Source organism: Apteryx mantelli, chromosome 3, assembly GCF_036417845.1.
Source record: "Apteryx mantelli isolate bAptMan1 chromosome 3, bAptMan1.hap1, whole genome shotgun sequence".
NCBI lineage: Eukaryota > Metazoa > Chordata > Aves > Apterygiformes > Apterygidae > Apteryx > Apteryx mantelli.
This window is the reverse complement of record NC_089980.1, coordinates 93,367,174-93,387,141: the sequence shown is the minus strand read 5'-3', so window position 1 is coordinate 93,387,141 and position 19,968 is coordinate 93,367,174. Positions and strand designations below refer to the sequence as shown.

The following is a 19,968-nucleotide window of genomic DNA, read 5'->3' as shown; positions in this document are numbered from 1 at the left end:
AATAATGAAGTAAGGGGAAAGTGAGAGCAGCAAAGGAAGAAGTTTCATGCCACAGTTGATCACTCACAGCATAAGGATTTGTTAAATTCTTATGATAGGGCAACAAACAGACAAAGAAGAAAAGCTCTTTCCCTCTGCTACAGCATCTGCAAATCTCAGGCTGAAGATTTGTTTCAAGTGGCAGACAGCCTAATAAATCTGGACTGCCACAGCTTGGTAGCTGGTCTCGGCTTTTCCTATTGCAAGGGAATTGCTTACTATGTTACAGATAAGACTGATCCAATTACAGATAGGATCTAAGCTTCCCTGAGGGCAGGGAAAGGTCTTGGGCATCCACATCTCAGCTGCTGGCGCTCTTTGGCTTTCAGGGGCAAATGAGTTATCCTACAGCCTGTGTTTTGGATCAGCATCTGGCAGAAGTGGTGAAAACCTGAGAGACAGGAGAGGAGGAGGAGGTATTAGGTCTTTCACTTCTCAGTGCTGTCCTGGACAAGGTAAGCAAACCTGGTGTTTCAAAGGAAGCATTGCTGCAGTTTAGGCTCAGAAAGTCAATTCTTTGTGTTGGTAGTCCAGCTTGTACCTCTGCTAGTGTTAAAATGGTGTACAAATTCAAGGGACGTTATAGGGCAAACCAGTTGCCCCAGGATTCTTAGGGCAGTAATCTAGTCAGATTTTTAACATGTGTTTGGCAAAGAGGCTGCCACCCTCCTTTTGGACATGGACCTTGTGACATTATTTCTATTTTTGTTACCGTGTTGTCTTGAGGCTATGACGGCACAGCGCACAGCGACACCTTGCAGGAAGCTGAACAGAAAGCCCCAGCTGCTCGCCGGGTGCCTGGTCCTAACAGGAGCCCTTACAGCCTTGCCCTGCTGCTCATAAAAGGGATTTTCAGAGGTCAACTATGACCTGCATGGCACCAACTGGACTTGGGGGAGCCTGAGGGATCGCTGCAGTGATCAAAGAGATCATTTTATCCACTGACTAGTTCCTACTGCCACGAGGAAGCAGAACAGGGATTTTTGCAGATGTTCTTGAGGGTGTCAGCAAAGCTAAACCATTTGAAGGGTGCAAGTCACAATTTTAAAAGGTCCTAATATCACATCTTAACTGTATAGCCAGAATTTTACAACAGCAAATAAACAACACTGATGAAACACAAATTGTATACTCTTATACCTACGCCACACATTAAACTTACCAACAGTGGTCAGTTAGCCTCTCTTCCTTGGACTTTCAAAGTCTCTTCTCAGAAGGAGACTGAATCCGTTTGGTTTGGCAGTCTTGTCTCCTTGTTGGAGTTGTGACGCAATAATATTTGCAGGCAAACTGGCAAACAGAGTGTCCTTAGTCTGCCTTTTCTCTGGATGTCAGACTGTCACGTTCTCCAAGGAAAGTGGACAACCTTGTAAGACAGCAGTGTCACCCCGTGTAGCAGTGACCAATGATTTCTATTACAGATGTTTCCTAAGTGACGGTAGTCATCAGAAACCCAAGCGGTAGTGCTTTATTGTGTTTAGCTGTGAGTATTGCTTTGTGCTTCTGCGAGTTCCCGGTGCTGCGATCTCATGAGCTACATTCCGTTTTTCCCATCTTTGTGTAAAAGAAGATCACAGGTCATGTGCACAGGAACAACAGCTGCCTCTTTCATTTAAATAGGGAACAGAAGTGAATGCTGCATCTTTGCTAAATAACCACCTCATCATTTTTCATTTTTTGGAGTAAATAAAATAAGAACTAATAGTGAGACGTTCACACTCCTGTTTGGCTGCAAACACAGGCCAACTGAGAGCAGCACAGTCTTGAACAGTGATCCATTAGATGTATCATGTAGAGCAAAACAAGATCTTATATGTAGTTTATCTGTAGTCTGTCCTAGTGAGGCTGCCTAAAGGAAGAGAGAATAATAGGATAAAGTAAATAGATTTTTCCAGTAAATGTAAATCTAAGCCTACTTTGTTATAACAAGTTAAATTCTTTCCTCTGCCAATATCCTGAACTCTTTTGTTTGATCTGAGGGCAGGGAGTCACTGAAGCTCTTTAGTTTGGTTTTAAATGAAAGATCTGACTGTAAAAGCGTGTAGCCATACACATGAATTCTGAGGGTTGGCAGTTGTATATACAAATTGGGTTTTGCATGTCGGGATAAAATCTCTTTCTGTTCCTTATTTAAATGAGAGAGAGGCAGCTGTTTTTCCTGTGCATGTTACCTGTGATCTTCTTTTACACATTGATCTTTTTTTCTGTAAAGTGTTTGAGATCACTGTATCTCTTTAAAAAAAATTCACTTAGTACCGAAGGCTGCCCACTGAGCTGGAGATAGTTATCGAAACCGCACAGCTTTAGCCAGGCAGTTATAAACAGTTTTTGCAGAGTCTCATCCTCAGAAGCTGTCCTGGCAGTCACAGTTTGTATTTTATCTGAGATCTAATAAAATCTTTAAAAATCAGATGTCATGTGAAATGCCTTGCTCTGAGTTTTACTACCCGGTACTTTTGCCAAATGCTTTTTGAACAGTGGCACTTCAGTCACCAATTCTCCCCCACAGTTTTAAGAAATAAGGCCACCAATTTTCTGCTTATCTTCCACACTAATAATGCCCATGGCTTCTACTCAGTGTTTGAAACTTGCCTACCTTTCTTCTAAATGTTCAGAGTTTGGGCAGAGTGGAACTTTTAACAACTCCATTAACTTGTGGTTAGCATTAACTTAGCATTAGCATTAACTGCTTTGTGTTTATTCCTGATGCTACGTGGCATAAAGCAATCATTCTGGTCTCAGAGTGCTTGAAAGAAAAACTTTATATTGTGATCAGGTCCAGGGGCCGTTGTATAACAGACCATGGCCTTTTGCAAATGCTGCTCAGAGTTGTTCTTCCTGAAGCGAAACCACTTTACGGTGCCAGTCCGCAGTGACCTGCTGTCACCAGGCAAACTGGTGAGACCTCTCATTTTGCCTGCTGTCAGGGCATCCGCTGGGAAGGCTCCAGTGTTCTGGAGATACTTTCCTTCTGTTCAGAAATAGCCCAAATTTCCTGAGCCCTTGTCTGCAGAAGACATAATTTCATCGGGTTTTGTGGTAAGGGCTGAGCTTGAGAGGGAGAAAAAGGGCTTTTTCATAGCTGGCAGGCTCTCCAAGTTCCTTTTGAAATAATCATTTATTGCTGCCAGGATTTATTTTGTTGTAATATTAATGATCTCTCTGGGCAGCTTGAGTTTCATAAACACATCTTTTTAATTATTAAAATAAAAATAGCCAAAGTATAGCTGCAAAACATTCGTGCTGCATTTCAGTTTGGATTTTAAAAAGAGATTAATTATAACTTTAATGAAATATAAATATACACTTACATAGAAAATGCTAAGCATCTAGAATCTAAAATACTTCTTGTCTGCTATACAGAAGATCCTATATGTAAGTCCATATTACGTACAATTCGATCAGTTACACAGAGTTTATCTTGTACTTTCTGGTAAGCAAAGCCACTTTCTGAGGTAACTCATACCACGAGACTGCCCCAAATGATGAGAATAACTCAGCGTTCTTCCTTGCTTTTGCAAAAAAAATGGCTATGTATAAAACCTCCTTTCTGCAGATGGAAATACTCAGGCTGCCAGTTCCCTGCTAAGTTGGTTATATTCATAAGTTATTAATACAGAGCTAGATGTAGAGAAAGATACTCAGTTGACAGACCTACAGTCTTTTGATCCTTTAGTTATTTATAATTTTAATGCAATGTTTTACAAGCTTTTTGGACAGCTGACAACCCTGAGAATGTCATGTATGGCTACACACTTTTACAGTCAGATCTTTCATTTAAAACTCTGTAAATAGCAAAATAGTTTTGGGCACCAAGTACAGATCACTTATCAGTAGGCTATTGCAGTGGCTTGCAATCTTTTCCCAATTGTTAAATACTCTCCCTCGCCCATTTATAGCATCCTCCAGAAGAATTTAGATTTACAAGACACAGCACAGTGACCTGGTTAGTGTGTTTAGTTTGTATTTGATTAATAATAAAGATGTAGAAGTTTTTGCAGATTTTCTCTAAGCACTGTATTTACTATTTTCAAAAGACATATCCAGCCTTCAGATATAATCCTGTTAAGTGGGAAGTGTTGTTTTTTGTGGAGAAATGAGTTGTTTAATGCATCTGCCTTAAATTAGCTAGCAACTAGCCTAAGGTGGTAATGACAGAGAGAAAAAGCCTAACTGCTGCGGACCCTGCAAAATAGAACAATGTCCCATTAGCTAACACAGACCCTGGCAATCCAGGGCAATAGGACAGAAAATATGAGCAGCAGATCATCTCAGAGCAACACATTTGTCTGCAAATCAACTCCAAGCTGAAGGCACTGAGAGGAGAAAGAGAAGGGATGAAAAAGGGAGGAGGAGAGCCCATTTCAGAGGAAGCAGCCCTGAGGCTAAGACTGTTCTTGCGCATCCAGAGAGCTCTGGCGATGAAGACGAAGGATGGGAGCCAGGGCGGCTCAGCAGCTGACCCACTGTCTGCACCCTCGGGGAACGCAGACTGATGAGCACCACAGCAGATTGCAGGACTCTGGCTTGTTGTGAATTTGGTGCTGGGAAAAGAAGGGCTACTTGGCACAGACCTTAGACAGAAGCCTTTTGCTTATCTACAGACAATAAGGGAGAGATGCTGCACCGCCTGTGCAGGAATGCAGTCCTGCCTGGACAGGCCACTTGAAATCTCCTGCTTTCGTCACCGTGAAGTACTTCAGCCCATGTAATGCCTTCTCTTTCTCATCCTTTCATGGGAGATCATTTCACCTGACTTCAGTTTCAGAAACTTTGGCATGTGGGTTCATCTAGTGTCTCATCCTTCCTCTACAGCCTACAGAAAAAACAAGGCATTTCCAGAGTACTTTGTCAACAGCCATGGCTGGGTGAATCAGATCTCATCCTTCCTCTGTTCCTTTCTCCTTAGCAGGCATCTTTTGCAGGGAGCTTTGGCAGGATGTTTCCTCTTGAGGGTGTATTGAGAAATACTGTTCTAGGGATTTAAAATTTAAAGGGTTGCATGTTTCCTGATTGCAGAGCAGAGGATGCTGTGCAAGCACGTGACCAGGGAATAGCTCCAATGGTTTAAAAGCTTTTGCTCTGTCAAGGAGTTAGATGGTTTCACTATTAGTATTGGGGGGGGGGGAAAGGGGGGCATTAATGAACATACAGGCACCTTTCTTCTGCATTCTAAAGAAACTGGGTACTGCTTCATTTCTGTTTTTTTCAGAAAAAGTAATATTGGGTTTTATTGTTATTTAACATCCTTGGATATGGCAGAGATTAAATACTCAGTGTTGCAGATGTTGTGGGAGCAATTAGGAGAAAACATTTTAAAACCTGTCAGTAGCATTTTTAGGTACTATAACTGTGTCATGCCTGTTAGTTGCCTGTAGATTCTTGTTTACCTTTCAAGTATCGCTGCCTTCCAAGGGACTACATTTGTATTTTCGATTACATTTTGTGTCTGACTTATTTCAGCACAACTTCCCCTGTGCATCTCTAACAATGTCTGCTAAAGGTGCTTCTGTCCCTGTAGCAATACAGACACCTGATAGTCTTGAGTGTGTCCATCCACATCACAGCCTCCTGCATTACAGTTGGCAAACTGAGGCAGAGAGCACATTAAGGGCAGATTCATAAAGGCACTTAGATGCTTAGGTCCCATTACTTTTATAAAGCATAACTTCCAAGTGAATCAAGGGAGGCAAGGTACTGAGCTGTGTGACTCGTCCAATAGCAGAGAGGAAGCGGCAAAGTTGGGAAGTAATCCCCAAGATTCAATGCTAGTGCTGTTCTTTTCAGAGGGCATTCAGGGTAAATCTGCACGCTCATGGAAATTGCTCATTTGTTCAATAATATTGATAATAAAAATAATAGATTGAAAGTCAGCACAATATTCATTATTTAGTCTTTGCAGTTTTTATGTGATCTGAATACATTCTTTTGATGTCTCCTCTTTATTGCAGTGTTGGTTTATTTTCTTTTTTTATGTCTTCAGGTGTTATGCACTTTTTTCTAATTCAGGAGAATAAAACACTTCAAATCTTCTGTCTTCCATTATTATAATTTTTTATAGTTACTGTATTTTAAGGCAAGATTAGAATTTTTATCTCCCAGTTGTTTCATGGGTTTTTTTTTGTTAGCACAACTCATGAGGATGCAACAGAGGTCTCAAATTTATTAATGGAACAGTAATGGTCTTCACCATCCTTTTAAGCAGAAAAATACTGTATTTTTTAGAAAAAGTGAATATTGATTCTGCCTGTTACTGCAGTGACTCTATGTGGAAATAAAAGAACCGTAAAATGCAGATCAAAGTATATATCCTGAATTCCTAATGCACTGATGTCATCAGGAGTGTTGGATGTGCAGAGAATGCATGTATAAGTCAAGAGAGGTCAGGTGATTTTACCTCCTAGATGAAATCCTAGCCTCTCTGCCTAGAATAAAACATGACATCATCCTATATCCCTTCAAGAAAACAGGGTGTGAGTCTATCAGTGCAAACAAAGTCTACTGTTAGCATGAATGTTCAATTATCCAATTTTATTCCAGAGGGAATGCAGGTTGATTTTATCACAAAAACATCATCTGAAAGTATGTTATTTTTATTCAGATTCATAGTGCTTGTTAGTCTAAGCAGAATTCAGTGATTTTAAGAGTTATAAAACCAATGTCATATTTTCCATTGGATGGAGGCTAAGAAAAATATGTGGTTAGGATGGCAAGATAACTGTATTGCATAGAAAGAACTATGTTTTGGTCACTCATCATGAAGCAGGAGACGGAATGCAACAAAATTCCCACTGTGTTGGAAAAACAAAGTTACTCTGAGACAGCAGAGAAACTAATAAAACCATGGATCTGCTTTAGATATACTCAAGGATAATTGTATACTAAACGATACCACTCCGTCCCCTGTGGGCTCAGCAAAGCCCAGCAGAGACAATACCAGGGCAGCAACGCTGCCTAGTGCAAAGAGCAGTGTGCTGCCAGCTGGCCCTCTGGGTGCTCTTCTGTTCCCACTCCATTTGCTCCAGCTAGGCGACTGCAGCGATTCACTTCACCACTCTGGGCCTCAGTTCATCTGCCCATAAAATGGGACCAACGCGCTTACTTGAGATCTGCACTTTGCAATCTGCTAAGAAGATCGGTGAGATACAATTTTCACTATATCATCTTCCCTCTGCTCTGTGGAAAGGACAGCAGAAGAGCAGGCTCTACCTCCCAATAATCTTTTGAGGGCAGCTCCATAACTAGGTGTGGGCCCTCGACTTCAAAATAAAGATCCACAGTAAAGACTTAGGGACAAGACAAAAGGTATTCATGTGTACTAAGCTGGCTGGTTGAGGACTTCAAAGGGGAGGGGATGTGGAAGAGAAATTATGCAGCAGGTTTCCTTATCATCCATTAGGGCTTCCACATTTTTCCCTTTTAACAAATTAATGACAGTGTCTTTACTAAATCAATGTTGCCTGAAGCATTTCACTTGCTCCGTGTTCCAGTTCTAGGATTCAGGTTGTTCCCGCCTGTGGGCATCCTGGGCACAGGTGGTGAAGAGGTTTTCCTATAGCCTATGTTCCTGATAAAAGTGAATTAAATATAAAGAAATAGTGCGGGAATACATCTTACAGCAGCAGAATAAGACATTCTCTATATAAACAGGGGAAACACCATGAATGAGGAAGCTAGCAGCTAATCACACATAATAAGCAACTAATATTCAGTTTGTATCTAAAGGAGCCCAGCTTTCCTTTCAAGGAATTCAGCATTGGTAGTTGCTCTTTCAAGGCACAATCAAACCTGACTGCCCTATATACCTTTGCTTAACATTCTCAGTCCTTAAGTCATATTTGTTTTCCAGGAATTAATATTCTTCCTTCTATAACTACCAGCTTTCCAGTGTTGTTCCTCATACCAGATACACCTGGATTCCTCTCAAGTCACTGCAATGACATCATCAGCACTTAAATTATGATTCATATTCTTCCTGTCTCACTTGTTCTCCTCTCCCCTGCTTCATCAGACCAACTTAAAAAATAAATAAATAAATAAATAAAAGAGGGGGAGGATATATTACGGAAGCGGAGACTTTTGATTCCTGAACCTTCAGACTGCATGTGATTATTCCTTTCAAACATTTCTTGTGTGAGAAAAATAAGCTATTTTTAGTTAAAGCTGAGATTTCAACATAATGCAAGAACCTGAGAAGCTGTTTTCAGGAAAACTTTCTAAAAGATAGTCTTTATTCTTATCTCCCCTCACAGCCACTACACATTTCCATTCCTGCTACTTTCTCTCTTTTCCATTCCCCAGAGAATTGATACAGGTTGTTTGTGAAATCATACGTAAAGAAATTGTAAGGGTCTGTAGAAATGGCCATGAAATGTCACTTGACTGCAAGTGAGTATCGGGAAATGAGATAGCGCAACGGAACATCATGGAAACATCAAGTTCAATGGTTGAGCCAACCTTTAAGCTTACTGCCACCCAAAGAGGCCGTTCCGCCCTTGCTTTCTCCCCGACCATGTGCTCACTACTTACCTGGTGACTGGCTCTGGTCCTTGACAGTGGGACAATTTCGCTCCCTGAAAAGCAGAAAACCCACAAAAAAAAAAAAAAAGGATTTTTATTGGGTCAAAGAGCTGAATCAGTGTGCAGAAGACTCAGACAAGCACGAGACTCAAAGACAGGACACAGACAGACTGTATGGCCTGACAGACAGGGGGGAGGTGAAAAAACACAACGAGACAAATCTGGGGCTGAATAGCTGAGGCCACCCAGAACAATGTAGTTTGCTTTGTCAGATTTTTTTAGCCAGATCAGCTCCTTGCTTTGGTTTGTTGTGTTGCAGAAATGAGCAGCTGGGAACAGGAGAGATAAGGACTGCATAAAAGATTCTGCAGCCAGAAATAAAAACTGAGACTGAGGAAGAGTAAGCCCAAAACGTGACTGTTCTTCACAATCTCAAGGCAAGCGTATTTGGCTTTAGAGTCCCAGGTGCTTACCTGTTACCATTAACATTACATTTTCTCTCCTACTACCACTATTCCTGTAAGCTTCAAAGGTGTGGCTCCTGCTCACAAAAACTTGCAGCAGGAAAGCCAAAGATCTGAAAATCTATTTGACCTAAATTCTATTTCAATAGCACTTGTTAAATTTCCACAGCAACTGGGTTAACAGAAGCATGAAATCTCTGTTGGTTTCCAATGCAGAGAAGATTTTAAGAAAAAAAGTTTTTGCAGCATGAATACATAATATTATTCAGGGTATAGTACTGCATTTATGTAATGTCAGAGATGCATATTTTTGAATAATGCATGGATTTTAAAGGAATTTTCAACTCAAAAAGAAGTTTTAGGAAAGTCCTGCAGTGTTTGCTTTCTCACTAAAATTATTTCTAGTGTAGTCATTTACTCTCTAGCTTAAAAAGAGGTTGATGAAATACAGGGATGAAATACAGCCAGAATAGTTAGGATACTCTGCCAGGAGAGAAAAAATGTGGGCTAGAGACTGAGGACAGATCACATCAGGCCATTCTGGAGACACGCCATGGTTATGGGGACCTGTTTAAGCAGTCCCCACTGCTTTGCCCAAACCACTCACTGAACTCTCCCTAGCTGACAGTGCTCCTGTACATGTGTAGGAGCAGAAGGTCAGGTGCCCGAGTAAGCTTTCTGTCAAAATCCTTGGACAATCAGGTGCACCTGCTAGTTGCTTAAATGTCAACCATTGTTAATTTAGCTACATAAGCCCTCTTGTGAGCAGGACCAGGGAACTCAAGAAGCAGCAAAGGCTTCTTGAGTTAGGTACAATAGAAATAGCCATGAAAAAAAAACATTCCTCCCCAAGCAGCTTGCAATTTAATGAAAAAATACAAGTAAGCAACAAGCAATTGGGAAGAAGGAAAGGGATGAGAAAACCATGATAACAGCTGGTTACATATACATCCGTATTTACGACTTCTAAAGCAAACAAAAATCAGCTTTCTATCCCAATTTTATCCACCTTATTTTACCTGACAGATCTTAAAAACAAATATGTGAATGGCGGATTATCATCCTTGAAGGACATTTCTAGTGGGCCCCCACAGGAATCTGTCTTGGTCTGAGTGCTTTTCAGATACTATTTCTTTCAGTTCACTGTTGGTAAAATTTGAAACAGTCATGGAGTTGTAAATAACTTCAATTTGAGTAGATTGCTTAGTTAGGGGAACTCACTCAAACCGTATGCTTTAATATGCCTAAACACAAGGCCACATTCCCAGGAACAAAGACTGTTGGTTATCTGCTCTGGCTCCATGTTTTTTCCCGGTGTGACACTCCACTCCCAAACAGTAGGCCCCACTTTGCATGCGTGACCAGCTGAGCAGACACTCCCATGCAAAACATGGATGTGAAGTAGAAGGACAATGATGGTGGTACTCCAGCAGACAGCATTAGCGAGACCATTACTGAAATACTGCATCCATTTCTGTGGTCATGCTTCAGAAAGGAAAATAAAAAATTGGGATGGATTCAGATGTTTACCACAAAAAGTAAAAGAAAAGTTTTATACGAAGTCAGAAACTTACAATGTAGTGAGCAACACTGAGATAACAACCTCAGTCCATTTACCCAAGAGAAGATTAAGAGATGACTTGACTCCAAACCACAACAACGATATTTACAACAGACAGCTGAGAGCAGAGGAAGTCTTAATCTACAAATAAAGCCATAAAGACATGACTGTCTGGGATCTGAGGCTAGTACACTTCAACTAATCACCTTTGAACAATTTGCTTATCAACATAGTGACTTCTCCTTGTAAACAAGCTGAGAGACAGAGCAAGAAAGATAAGGAAAGAGATACAACCATGGACACACACAAGTCATTTTATTTTGAAAGTCCTATTTCAATGTAGACCAACACTCTTCCTTAGCATGCGTGGTGTCAGGACTTTAAGACTGAGAAGGCATGTGGCACTCCAATTCTAGGACAGCCTGCAAATGTATCATTTTTCTATCATAAAGCTACAGTTGCTTAATAAAATTTTACTTGCAACTTTATTTCCTTTTATTTGGGTGGGGGAGGAAGTTGAAACTATAGGCACAGTACCTCTATGGAGAAGAGCCTTCTGACAGCAGAGACACTCTGGTCTAGGAGACTCTTCTTCCATTGCACAGCTAGCTCATGTCAACTGTAGAAATAGCATGACCTGTCAAAAAAGGTTCGCTGCTCTTTCTTTTTATCCCAGGGAGGAGGAATAATATGCAATTTTTTTTTTTTTTGCGGGATTTTAAGTGATTTATATTTTTAACTGACTCTGTTAGTAACTTGAATATTTAAGGCATTTTATTTACCATACAGTACTGTATTTTTAAAACTCATTCTACATTTAAGCTATTATTCTGTGGAGACCTGAATTTTCCTGGTAGGACTGAAAAAGCTATCACAGAAGAGCCTCCTCCAAGCTATTGACAGAATAATTTACGTTTCCCCGTCTGACAATTTGCAACTACTTTCTTATAAAAATACTTATTCTCCAAAAGCTTTACACATCTCAATCTTAAATGATTCCTGAGATAATGGGCACTTGTTTTTCTGAGACTGCTGTAGATAACTGGCCAAAAATAGCATAAGCATTATTCATGCAAACAGCACACTTGTTGTTACAAAGGGTTTTATGATGTCCATCTGCATAAAACCTTCTTTTCTGTCCCTGGTGGCAGTCCGTCACCACATGTCTCAGACAGTCACATGCTAGTGCCAGCTGTGGCAGAGTGCTGTTCATGTTGCATCTCTGACGAGGGGGTCTGTGTGGCTTGACTGTCCCTGACCCCTGGATTTCACAGCATGCACTGCATAGTTAATGCTCATGCTTTCCGTCCAACTCCATGACCCCATGAGAGGATTGTACAACATCCCATTCACAGCCTTCACTGAAAAGCCACCTGGAAAAATAAGAAGGCATAAAGCAACTGATACTCTCAAATATTCTTAGTCACTGCAACATCACTTTAGAATAGCGAGTCTGAAATATGCTTCTTCCTCTGAGCTTTGGAGCTGTGCTTCACAAGCCAGTTTTTGCAGATACCACCATGAGCAGTGGCAATAGGCATCACCACTGGCAGCACTGGTGACAGTGGGTCCAGCTATTGGTAGCAATAGCTCTGTGTCAGGCCGCATACCATTAGCATGCTGTATGGCAAGCCACTGCAAGGTGGTATGCTAGCTTCACAACACCACATGTGGGTGACTCAGAGTTTTTGTAGGTGGACACATTCTTCGGATTGACATCACTCTTTTCAAAATCAATACCTGAACATGTCTTTGGAAGGATTCTGGAGATTCCCCCCTAAGAAGGGTAAATATAAGAGGCGGAAGAATGCAATCAAGGACTCAGTGCAAGTGAGGAGTGATTTAGCACTCCCTGCTGAGCAGCTCTCAGGTTCATTGCATGATTCTGCTGTGTCCCAGCAGGATACATGACAGAAGGCAGAAGACAAACACGCTATCAAAACAAACCACTCCTCTGCACCTGCTTCTCCTTTTGAAGAGAGAATGGAAAGAACAACCAGCATACGAACAAGTATTAGTCATGTTCCTTATGGCATCACTGGAAAGTGCTATGAGAAGACCTTACCAAGAGAATAACTCAAATCATAGTTCAGCTTCTCTATGGGGAACTAAAGCAAAGTAAAATATTTGTTGGGGGGTTTTTATACCATCTGTACAGAAAGAGGTCATTGGGCTGTGCTTTATTTTAAAAGCAATCAAAACAAGGGCAGGTTAATTATTTGTTCAAATCAGTTTCTCAAGAGTTGACTAAGAAATCTGCAGTGGGTTTCATCTTCACATTTTTAGGAAACCTTTTAGTAACATAATCTGAATAAAGAACAAGAAGCAGCAGCCAAAAGAAAAAACACCTGCTCCCAAGACGAAGATGACAAACAGTGCAATTGTAGCAATGCAGCTCCGAAGTGCCAATACAGTTAGATTCTCAAACCCGAGCTGGAAGATATGAACCTCTTCATAGTGTACATGCTGTCATCAGAATAGGACAGGAAAACTTTGCCTCTTTGCTTAGGCTGTCAAAAAGGGGTTCAGTTGCAATGGTGACCTTGAGTAATCTCTGCATTCTTGGAACTCCATTAAGATTATTTATTTTAGGCAAAAAGTCAGGAAGCAGAAATAACTTTAAACCAGAAACGATATTCATAATATATGACGGGTAACTCACATAGGTGAGGCAACTGATGACAACTACACACAGCTTTTCCTATCTAGTCCCCTTGCCTTTTCTACAATGAACATTTGATATCTCTGTGCATTCCCATCATCCAGCCCAGTACTTACTCGATTCCAGGAGGTGCTGGAGCTCTTCAGGGGGAACAAACTTCTCCCACTCATGTGTTCCTTCTGGTACAATGCCTATTATTTTTTCCGCAACCACAATTCCCAGGACATAGGACAACTGCGTTTTATTGATTGTAGTAATGAATAAAGAACCTTCAGGCTAATTAAAAGATTAAAATGTTCAATTAGAAGAATATTAATTGAAAAAAAAAACCCTCTAAGTTTAATTGCATTAAGCCACATAATTTGTCTATGTACAAATCTACATGCTTCAAGAGTAAGAACTAATTTCATGTCAGGACACAGATTTACAAGTATACTGTTTAAATATAATTAAAAAGTCAGAATGTAATGTTCTAACAGTGTGACTCAGTAGTGTTCAAACAGTCAACATAACCAAAGCCTTGGACTACCTGAAAACTATCTCCTTGTCCAAAAAACATCTACCCAAATCACACATAACACATACTATTACCCAGAAAAAGGATGAATGAAAGGTATAAGGTGTATGCAAGATCTAATGTAAATATATATATATATTTCTTTTTTAATTAAAACTAAAAGAAAATGTACAACACTGCTTAACTTAAGATACTGCTGAATACAGTGCTTGTTTTAATGATTACAAGGACAAAAAACAAAACCAGGAATGAATTGTAAGCACTTAAAAGACTGTCTGATAGAAATAAAGGATAATTTCCAAACCCCCAACATACTGAATATTAGTTAAGGGTTCCATTCAAATAATACACATGCCTTCTGATGACCAGAAACACAAATCAAGAGATTAAAGGAGAGCTCCTGCTTGTGTACTGACCCTACCATCCTTCTTTGCAAAGGAAATAGTATCAGAAGGAATAAAACAAAGCCCAATTATATCTAAGCACGACCATGATCCTTTAAAAGCAATCCCGGAGTATATCTGATATGAGTCTAGATCTGGAATAAAATCTTGTGAGTCAGAAATGTCATTACAGAGAGTTTCAATGCAGTCTGAGCTGTAGCTGTCAATCATCAGCAGCACTGCCATGTCTTCTCTCACCCAGGAGAGATTAGAAGCAACCAGATTTCTTCAAGTCTTGATGCAAAGCAACACTGCAATGTTAAGTAATGCCACTAAAGGCAGGGTTGGGGGAACAAATTCCCTTTAACTTTAGTCACTGAAGTTGGGAAGATCCACTTTCTGCATCCTCAGGGAGAATGAAAGGCATCTCCAGAGTATAGTTCATATTTTAAGCACTTCTAGGTGGAGGAATGAATCCAGATTTAGGTGTTTTCATAGACTTAACTTCAAATAAAATCTTTAATAATAAAAGAGAATATATATTCCCAATAACGAAAGCAAAAGCTCTCTTACCTTTAACACCTGATAGCAACACTTGATAAACATTTCAAGGTCAGCCACGTGCTCCGCTACTTCAGAAGCTACAATTACATCAAAGGTTTCCATAGACTCTTCCACAATCTCCTCCAGTGAACTGGACTTGTACTGTACTCTCTTGGCCAGGACAGGATCAAATGACTTGTGCTGATCTGCTGTTCTAATGTTGTCCTCCAGAGGATCAATTCCAGTAACTGAAGCTCCCAGCCTACCTAGAGGCTAATAATACAGAGTATAATTTATTCTCTGCATGAAAACAATTTACTTAAAGGTGTCTGCAACTTCGGAATCTGCATAAACAATCCTGAAAACACTTGCAGAAAACATTTATAGAGGAATAAGACAAACAAACGACAATAAATGATGGGCTTTGATCCTCCAGCTTTATTTAAAGGTTTATTAGAGATAAAGCACAAAAAAAACCCTAAATTTTTTGAGGAGAAGAGGGAATAATCTTAGACATAAAAATACCTACTAAAATGTATACTTTTCTTAAGAATAAATTGGTCTGAATCCATTTTGTTACCCCAAATAAAGATTTCTTCCACAATTACTATCACATACAGAAAAATAAAGGGGGAAAACCAATGCAGTATTTAATTACTGTCATTACTTTCTTAAACATCCACCTGTAATGGTAAATCCTCATATCTTTTTAATGGTTACTTAATATATGATTATCTCTGGGACGTTCTCACTGCTGAAAACTAAACACTGATGTTTACTAGGATAGCATCAGAGTTAGTTGTCACTCAAGTTTCTCTAGTGTCTTCTTACTTATAGGTTAACACCTCAGTCATCACCTCTTTTGAAACTGAAACAGCCTGCAGAACATGACCACATGTATGTTATTCCAACCTGAAATTCACCAGTTATTCAGTCTGAGAAGCTTATGCACATACCAATTCTGCCAGTCATGTCTCTGAGTCTCACAAGGCTAGAGAATTTTGCCCAAAATAAACAAAAAAACATGGGGAGAGACTCAAGTTGCTTTTGCAACACCTCTCTTGAAAGGAAATAGCACTGCTCAGAGCCTGCATGGCCATACAGCTCTAGCATTGATGGGTCTGGTTCCTTCCCAATCCCAAGTTTGTGAAGACTCCTCTGGCAGCAGCTGCAGTACCAGCCCTTGCATCAGGAGACACTCTCCTGCCAGAGAGGAGGTGTGTTTCAGCTGTTTGACATTATTCCATGCTTTTTTGATGAGGTCAAAGCAAAGGCAAGAATCTCACCACAGATGAAAAAACTGACGATAAGCAATTCAAAAGAAATAAGCAAAAAAAAAAAGTTTATAATAGAAAATACTATTTTGATAACAGTGATTGTCATGGTAAAGCATTTTTGCCAAGGCTCCAAAACAAAACAAAAAACATACTGTGACTGCCCAGAGGAATGTTAGAAGACATTTACACCATTCTCTCCTCTTTTTCCTTACCCTGCTTGAAATCTTACTTTTCTGATGACCCCTAAGATCTTTCTCATTACAGATTCCCTTCTTTTCTGTGAACCACTACCACCACTGTCCTAAACAAATAATCTACAGGGTTTGTAGAATTCACTGCATTCCAAAACACTTGGTAACTAATATACCATAGAAGAGAAAAGGTCCTCCCCAGAGGTTGAGAAATTAAACAACAAATTAGTAAAAAAAAAATATATATATATATAAAATGATAGAGGAGCAAATTGTTTCTTACTTCACTTAGCAATCCACCACCACAGCCAACATCTAGAATCTTTAGTCCAGAAAGTGGGTTTCCCAGTTGATGGTTATTACTCATGTTCAGCAGAGTATCTCTGAAAGAAAAAGGATGTGATTAAGGGCAAACATACAAGGTGGTTTAATAGATGTTATATGCAGTTATCTTAAGCACTGGTAATTGTAATTCTTTTACAATATTTTCTGAAGATGCACAGAAATAGCATCTGAAAAAAGTCTGCATCTTCAGAAGGATACCTAATAAATGGCACTCTAATATCATTCATAGAATGAAGGGCTGAATATTCTCCTTCTTCATCCCACCACTTATGTGCAAGGAGCTGGAATTTTTTCATTTCTTTTGAATCCACTGTTGAGTTTGAAGTGCTGAAAAGTCTCTTCATGGTAAACCTAAATAACAAAAGCAGAATGCCATGAAACTGATATTGATATTTCATGTCAGCTGAAATACAGGAAAAATAAATTCTTGAAGATCAGAAGAGAAAGAACAGATAAAATTCCAGTCTTCCTTTAAAGACTCTAGCTATACTTGATTAAAAGCAAACAGATTTTATGCACTGTATGAATAATGTATTTTCCAAAACAGATGACCGCATGGCTATAATTTTTTAATTAGTAATTATTAAAACAAAAATAGGCAACATCAAATATCTAAATATTTGTGAGATTTAAAAATGACTTCATGTGACACTGTCACAAAGTAAAATTAAATTGTTATAGAAAATGACACTCATCATTTAGGTTTATTTTAGACACAATACTTACAGTCTCTTTATTTCAGTTAGAGAGACAGGCAGAGTACTACTGGATTTCAGCTGTATTTTCCAGGTAGGGTTCTCAAGAGTACCCCTTGGGCCTGTCTGAAAAGACAGATCACCATGGTCATCTGCATAAATGAAAAAAAGGCAACTGAGTGAAAAACATCAGCTTTATGATCACCCAAAGGCAAAAAATCTAGTTCATCAATGCTGTTAAAGAACAACTTTACATCTGCCATTCATCAGTACACAGTTTACACATCTATTGATTACGCTTACAGTAAAAAAAGGGAAGCCAGTGTCTCACTTGAAATGGTGACACCTGCTTTACAGGCTTTTCTTGGATATTAACTGTGCAAATCTTTACACACCAGCTCACTGTACTACTTAAGGAATGCACAGGGATTAAATAGGACAGTATACACTAGTTTAGCATACCTGTACTTGTCAAAATACATATGATGACATTTCTCAGAGTCTAAGCAAACAGCAATTTTTCATCTACCTGAAACATTTTACAGCTAGTGAGAATTTCACTCCAAAAGGTCTATTCTGACCCCCAGTTGTGCATCTACACACACGCCATAAATAGCTATCAACACAGGACTCTGACTCTTGGTTCATTACATACTGGAATAAGAACTTTACAGCTGTGCACTCTTTTTGTATTTTTTATTGTAGAAATGGTAAGAAAACATAAGAAAAGTAAGAAAACCTTGGAGATGGTGTACAGACCGAACAAGAACACAATCTTAAAAACTGTTCTCCTTTGTCTTTTCCAAGCATGCTTTAGCAATAGGCTGCTCCGCTCTCCCAAACAAAATGTAGACTCGTCCAGAACTTCAGCTGGTATCCGGTCACCAACAATCCCCAAATCTATACCTCAAGATCTATAAACCTCATTACACCCCGAGTTTTAACCTATTCTATAACTAGGGCGATTTTAGAAAGCAGTGATTGAGGGAGATCTCTACAAACACCTTTCAGCACGTATACACGCTAAAGAGACCAAGGACGCCATGCCAACTTCAGTGCAGAGACAGAGGAGGTGGCTGGGAAGAAATGCACCGTGCAGCCACAACCGCTGGCTGCTCAGGAGTGGCTAAGCAAGCACCCTTCGAGCAGAGCCCCTGTTGAAGACGCGCCCGCCATGCCAAGCGCAGTGGCTGGCGCTGCTTGTGCCTCTGGAGCAGCAAGGCCGCAGCCCAAACGCTAGTGGCAGCGGGGCGACTAGGCGAAGAAGTGCAGCCTGCGGTGGCAGCACCTAAATGCGCTGACACCGCCTTGCTATGGGAGGGCGGAAATTTAAAAAACATTTGCAACATGGCAAAAGGTGACGGTGAGGAGGAGCAGGCCGGACGCGCCGCCGCCCGTTAGCCGCAGAAGGGGTTTAGGGAGGGGTGCGAGGGCGCGGCCCGGCGGCGGAGGTGCAACATGGCCGCGTGGGGGCCCAGAGCCGTTGGGCGGGGCGGGAGCGCAACCGCCAGCGGCGCGCGGCCGGGCCGTTACCAGAAGGCCGTTACCGGAAGGCCACGCCGCTACCGGGGCCGCCACAGCACAGCAGGGCCGGGCCTGTTCCCCCCCTCTCCCCCCACCTGCTCACCGCCTGCCGCCCGCCAGCACCGCGGCACCGCAGCCGCCGCCCACCGGCCCACCAGGGCGCGGCCGAGGCCGAGGGCACGGCCCGCCCCGCCGCCGCCGCCGCCGCCGCCCCACATCGCCGCCGCGCTCCCGCCGCGCGGCGTCCGGCGGCAACGCGGGCGGCGCCGCGCCGTTCCGCCCCGCCGCAGCCCTGCTCGCCGCTACCCCTGCGAAACACCGCGCTGCGGGAAAAGCCGCTGAAGCACCGCCGCTCCTTACTGCTTAACGCAGGCGATTGATTGCTTCGGGGCTGTTTTCAGCGCCGTTTTCCTTCCGACAGGCACGCCGGCAGCCATCCTGCCACTGTTGCGGGTTCGTCCCGCGAACATCGGGCAGCGCTTCTGCGGAGGCAGCGGGCGCCGGGCCTTCCCCAGCTCCCGCGGCAGCAGACAACGCCGAAAGCAAGCCTGCAGCTCTGTCTTTGTCGTATTTAAAAATCTTATGCTTATTTTTGACCACGGTGCAAGTTTGGATCTCCTCCAGGGGATTCTAATGAATTAAAAGTAAAAAAAAAAAATTTTTTTCAAAACTGAAGCAGATAAGAACAAAGTGCTGATGAATACAGGTGGTTTGATTTCTGAGGACATTCATAGAAAATAGCAATAAAGAAAAATTAAAGATTAAGTTTAAAAATGCTGGAACTGCAAGATTTTCTTGTTACTGAATGTGAAGGAGCTAAAGTAGATAATAAAAACAAATTTTAACACACTTTTCATAAGAAATCCCATTTAGGTGACTCCAGAAACATTCTTAAGCTAGGGAATGCAATTCTAAAGTAATTTTTTAATCTAAGTTTAGAATTTTGTTCTAGAAGTTCAAAAATCATGTAGAAAGACTTTTTTTGAAGCATGTTTCCTGCAAATTCCTTGAAGAGTAGTATCTTTGCTTCTAACATCCGGGAGTAACTGACTGCTTTACCAGTACTTTTTCCATCCAGTTCAAAAAAATGTATTTTTAATGTGTCAAACTTCCACAGAGCAGTGTAACAGCAATAGCTTAAGACCTCCACAGGCATCTTACAATATAGTTTTATTTCAGTATAATTTTGCTTGGAAGAATGAATGCATAAAAACATGACATCATTCCCTTTAAAGGAAAATGTACTG

At 40.9% G+C, this 19,968-nt stretch overlaps 1 protein-coding gene across 1 annotated transcript; it reads right to left on the bottom strand.

Annotated features, from left to right (window-relative positions):
- Positions 1-10,882: 10,882 nt before the first annotated feature.
- On the bottom strand, positions 10,883-18,939 carry COQ3 (coenzyme Q3, methyltransferase). The gene is given in 8 exon segments (XM_067294589.1): positions 10,883-11,817; positions 11,819-11,957; positions 13,363-13,522; positions 14,720-14,962; positions 16,441-16,540; positions 16,701-16,853; positions 17,229-17,349; positions 18,825-18,939. Coding segments are annotated over 8 exon segments (1,089 nt in total). The 3' UTR covers positions 10,883-11,759.
- Between the last annotated feature and the right edge of the window lie 1,029 nt (positions 18,940-19,968).